This window comes from Mus musculus, chromosome 9, assembly GCF_000001635.26.
Source record: "Mus musculus strain C57BL/6J chromosome 9, GRCm38.p6 C57BL/6J".
Taxonomy (NCBI): Eukaryota; Metazoa; Chordata; class Mammalia; order Rodentia; family Muridae; genus Mus; species Mus musculus.
In genome coordinates this window covers 36578389-36583762 of record NC_000075.6, presented here as the reverse complement: position 1 = coordinate 36583762, position 5374 = coordinate 36578389, and the positions used below count along the sequence as shown (strand labels likewise).

The following is a 5374-nucleotide window of genomic DNA, read 5'->3' as shown; positions in this document are numbered from 1 at the left end:
GGACATCCCGTCTTAGTAGGCCTAAACACATCCTCTTCCACTGAGGCCCTAATACTTAGTCCAGTTGGGGAAAAGTGATCCAATGTCAGGAAGCCATGTAAGAGACCGCTTCTGCTCCAATTGTTAGGGGATGAACATGAAAACCAAGCTCCATGGTTTGTCAAATTTTGATGCTTTAATTTTTGTTTTATCTTAGTTTATTTTATTATTACCCCGTGGAAGCTTACTTAATGGGAATGGATCTGGGTGGGAGAGGGCTTGGGAGGAACTAGGAGGAATAGAGGGACAAGAAATATTATTAGGATTATATGAAAAAGACCTATTTTCAATAAAAAGAAAAAAATAAAAATTTTGTATCTTATTTTGCACAACTAAACAGGTCAAGATATTAAGAAAAAAAAAAAGAAAATATTATCTGTGCCTTTGACTTGAGTTTCTTCTCCTTCCTTTATTCCTGATATTTGTAGATTTGGTCATTTCAAGGTAACCTGGATTTTCTGGACTTTCTTTTTGCCTTTACTATTTTTTTCAGATTTAATATTTTTATTGATGGAAGTATCCATTTCCTCTATCTTGTTTTCAATTCCTGAGATGTTCTTTTCAATCTCTTTTATCCTGTTGGTGATATTTGCCTCTGACCTTCCTGTTTGTGCTTCTATATTTTTTATTTTCCAGTTTTCCTTCAGTTTAATTTTATTGATTCCATTTCCATCTTCATGTCTTGAATTTTTCCTTCATTTCACTGTTTTTCTTTTCATATACTTCTTTAAGTGATTTTTTTCATATCCTCTTAGATTTCTTTGAAAATAATCATAATAGCAATTTTGAATTCCTTTTCCTATGCTTCAGGTATATTACATTTCTGAGAGACTACCATAGTAGGATAGCCAGCCTCTAGTGGAGACATATTGTCCTGGCTGTTATTGATTGTGTTTTTTTTTGTTTTTGTTTTTGTTTTGTTTTTGTTTTTGCAGGTGTTTAGTCATCTCTCTTTGGGATGATTATTTTTCTAGGTACTGAAATATTGGCTTGTGTTTGTTGGATGGGTGTTCGTTCCATCTTTGTATTTTGTTATCCTTTCTAGTTCTTAGGAGGATGTGGTAGTTGTGTATTGACTGGTTAAAAAAATGTATGCAGCTTTCTGCTGCTCTCTGCTCCTAGGATCCCACTGCAATTGGAAAATACCTCTTGATACTCCTGCTTGGCATCTCCTTGCCAGTGGGCTATTTGCAAGATGAGATCCTGGCAGTTAGGAGCTGTTACTGGTGGACAGACATTTGATTATGATAATGTGTTGTGTTTGAGGAAATGATGCATGAATTCTCCATTCCCATACTCATACATTCTCCCTTTCCATCTGTCTCTGATATGAAAATTATAGACCTCATTCCCCCTCCCTTTTTTTTTACTTTCCTTGTCCTTCTTCAAGTTACCTGTCCTTTTCATCCTCATTTCACCTCCTTAATACTGCAACCTTTTCAGTTTCTTATGCTCAATTTTTCATGGCTCTAAGTGTATATTGAAAGTTGGGCAAGCAAAGTTCTCAATAGGATGATAACAATGAGAAAGTGCCCATCCATGTGTGATTGGCTTAGGCAGCCTGCATCAGGTCTCTGATGTTCATCATTATGGTCTGTCCATTGCCAGGATTTGGGGTGGCGAGTTCCCTAAAGCTTGCTGCCTTGAAGACATCTCTTTCCAGAGGCCTGCTGGGGTCAGCAAAACATACAACACAATCCCCACTAGTGATTATTTCTTCTTCAGACCCACAGGAACCATGCTTGAAGCCGACCTTGAGTAAACCTCTTACACTTTGTTTTGCCTTTCAGCTCTGTTATGTGTCAAGTGTAAACATTTCAATTCTACCAAGAATTGTCTAACACAGTCAGGATACTGTGTAGCCAGAAGAGACCAGAAGTGTCTCTTATGGACAGTTACTTCAGGTATGTTCCATCTTAGGAGCCTCAGAGTGATCATGCTTGTCTTTGTCAGATACAGCCTTTCTCAGATATGTGGGCAAAGATGGAGTGTGTGGGAGAATATGTTTCTATATAAAAATAAGAAAGGGCTCCCTTCCCCTGGTATTGGCTGGTTTGGTAGGCCAAACAAATAAATCAGTGAAGATAAAAGATACTTTTTTTTGCAGGTTCTTTTAGTGGTATTCATGGCTATCTAAGAGGATATAATCAGATATGAAAGGTTTTGTAATTCCATTTAGTAGTTTTGTAAATAGGGTACTCTCTGTGTGTAAATTTATTAGATGAATGATCGCCCTGAGATTCTGGATCTTCTCATTTAAAAAGTCATTGATTCCTTCCAAAATATTTATGTTTTGCCTCTTCCATTTTTTTAATCTGCAGATGACTTTCTCAGTTATGGGGCCCAGACATGTTGGACCCATTGTGTGAACAAATACATTATTAGAGGAAGTGTGAGATCGGAACATAAATGTTGCAATTCCAGTTCTTTGTGTAACCAGTTTTAAAGGCGTGGCCCTTGTTTGCCCTCTTCTACCTGGGTAAGCCCTTATCCCTTTCATGTGCTTTTGTAGCCTTACAACACTGGGCCATCAATGTCCAGCACTGCCAAGGCCCTGATACCTGTCTGTTAGCATTGGGTATTTATATTTTGATGGTTGAATTGCCACTCTTCATTTCTAGGATTCCTCCATCCTTTCAGCATTGACTGACCTTTAGCATACTATACCCCCTTTTCTCTTGATTGTTGTAGAAATTATTTAATCCCAATCCAGGGTTTCTACACCAGCTTTGAGCACTTAGTTCCCAGATTAAAAACATACACAACCTTTATATTTATAGTAAGTCTTAAATAGTACAAGAGCTGGGCAGATACTTACCCTCTATGCTCCTTAAATCTACTTTTCTATTGATAAACCCTAGTTATTACTTACTATGTTTCATTGGAGCTGCTCTCAACTCTAATTGGCCAGCCTTCAGGGCCCTGTATTCATGGCTTACCTATCCCATGGAGGCTTCTCCTTCTCCTCCACCTTCTTTCCCTTCTTGATTCTCCTCCAACCTCAAGCCCAGGAAACCTAAACCCCACCTATGTCTCTTCTGCCCAGGTATTGGCTGTTGGCATCTTTATTTACCAATAAAATAATTTGGGGGCAGGGTCCCAGGTCTATATGCAGACTCCAGGTCTTGGGAGCTTGTACTTAGCATTGTAATAACAGCAAGACCATATTGTTGCTCCTTTTTATAGTAAATCATCCTGATTGACAAATACTGCAATTAAGGGTGTTTTCTCTGTAAATATGATACACCTGACACCTACTTTTTTTTTTTTTTTTTTTTTTTTTTGCTAGGCTGGCCAGCAAACAAGAGCTCCAGCATCTCACTTCACTCTATTCAGAGAACATTGGGTATATGTTAGGTAGAGTCTCACTGCTGTGGCCATAAAACAACAAAAAGAAGAAAGATTAATTTTATCTCATGATTTTGAGATTTCCTCCATGATGGGAAAATGCAGTAGAACTGAGCTTTTAAAGTCATGGCCTGTGGGAAGTACAGCTGAGTGAAATAGAGAGTGACCAAGAGGAGATACAGCTCCCAAAGAACTGCCCCTGATTACCTACTTCCTCCAACCAGACTCTCCCCAAGGAAATTCTCCCATTTTTAAAAACATTTTGTCAAATGTTAAAATGCATTAATGTCTTTAAGCACAGATTAGAAAAGCAATTGACTCAGGAAATGTCCCCACAGACACTTCTAAAAGTATGCTTGTGGAATTTCTCAGACATCCTCAGTGCCATCAAGTGACTAGGATGAGACATCACAGGTGAAGATGTTCCTGCACCACAGCGTCCAACTCCGCTGTGTTTTCGTAGCATATGTGCTTCTTTGTCCGTCTGAAATGATCCACAGTTTAGTTTTACTTTTATTAACTTCCAAAGATTTGAAGGTGAGGTTGTTTGGGATATTTATTTTTCATTGATTTTATGTTCAACCCTGAAAATGTAGACAGTGCTGTCCAAAGAGAACACTACCATTGATTCTTTCTCAAGACACAGCTTGTTTATACTTTCAGGTAGACATCTCAAAGGTCTAGAAGCATGAATGTGTCACACTATGTGTTTATACATGTTGAAACATGGTTTAAAATATTAAAATATAAAATCAGTTATTTATTACAAATATTGGAAACATTATCTTTCAGAGCCATTTATTGAGCTATTGTCCTGGAGCATGTCATCAAATATTCATATCTCTAGCTCCATACCTGCTTCCTACATAATATTCCTTAGATATTGTTCCTACTCTATATGCATACTTCTGTTTTCTGTTGGATGTTCTGCAGTGTCTTATGAAATTTATTCACTGTTCAATATGTGTTTTTATCTTATGTTCAATTACATTTTTTACATGTATTTATTGTTTGGTTGTTCTATGTACACCTGCTCATAAATAGAGTTCAGAATTAAAATTGATGAAGCCCATTCCACTATTTTGAAACTGAAACATTGACACTACTCAGGCTTGGAAGTCAGGAAACTTATCCACTGAGTCATCTAATCAGCCCTCAGTCTTTAAAATAAGTAATTAGGTATCAATAAGATGGTTCACTGGGTAAAGGTACTTGTTACCATTTCTGATAGTCTGAGTTCAACTCCTGGGTCCCACATGATAGGTAAGAGAACTGACTTCTAAAAGTTTAACTCTGATTTCTTCCTTCCTTCCTTTCTTCCTTCCTTTCTTTCTTTCTTTCTTTCTTTCTTTCTTTCTTTCTTTCTTTCTTTCTTTCTTTCTTTCTTTCTTTCTTTCTTTCTTTCTTCCTTCCTTCCTTCCTTCCTTCCTTCCTTCCTTCCTTCCTTCCTTCTCTCTCTCTATCTCTCTCTCTCTCCCTCCCTCCCTCCCTCCCTCCCTCCCTCCCTCCCTCCCTCCCTCCTTTCCTTCCCTCCTTAAGTATTTGTTTATTTATTTTAGGTATGGGAGTACATTGTAGCTGTCTTCAGACACACCAGAAGAGGGGATAGGATCCCATTACTGATGGTTGTAAGGCACTATGTGATTGCTGGGAACTGAAGTCAGGACCTCTAGAAGAGCACTCAGTGCTTTTAACTGCTAAACAGTCTCTCCAGCCTCTCCACCTTTGATTTTTACAAGCCTGAAGTAGCAAGGTTGTGCTCCCTTCTGACATGCATATATACTCAATATAATAATGAAAAAATGAAATTAAGTAATCCCAGTAAACTTTATGAATTACACACAGTAAAATGTATGGACTTTTGCCATACCACCTCTTACTCCTTAGCAAGCATAAACCTGCTCTTAACCATCACAATTGCGGCTCAGAGTGTGTTCACCACCACCAGAAATTCCTTTTTTTCTCTGCAGTCATGGAGTCATGCTCT

At 38.0% G+C, this 5374-nt stretch overlaps 1 protein-coding gene across 1 annotated transcript; it reads left to right on the top strand.

The window, feature by feature from the left end:
- The first annotated feature begins 1127 nt into the window (after positions 1-1127).
- On the top strand, positions 1128-2485 carry Pate8 (prostate and testis expressed 8). The gene is made up of 3 exons (NM_001167584.1): positions 1128-1218; positions 1830-1943; positions 2361-2485. Exons 1-3 carry the CDS (start codon positions 1128-1130, stop codon positions 2483-2485), a joined length of 330 nt encoding a protein of 109 aa, NP_001161056.1.
- Positions 2486-5374: the final 2889 nt, after the last annotated feature.

What these genes read in the sequence shown, in the direction of transcription:
- Pate8 (NM_001167584.1), top strand. Translation starts at nt 1,128, where the DNA reads ATGTATGCAGCTTTCTGCTGCTCTCTGCTCCTAGGATCCCACTGCAAT. An exon ending in TGCTTGGCATCTCCTTGCCA is followed by an intron (nt 1,219 to 1,829) that starts GTGGGCTATTTG and finishes TTTGCCTTTCAG; the next exon opens with CTCTGTTATGTGTCAAGTGT. An exon ending in CTTATGGACAGTTACTTCAG is followed by an intron (nt 1,944 to 2,360) that starts GTATGTTCCATC and finishes TTTAATCTGCAG; the next exon opens with ATGACTTTCTCAGTTATGGG.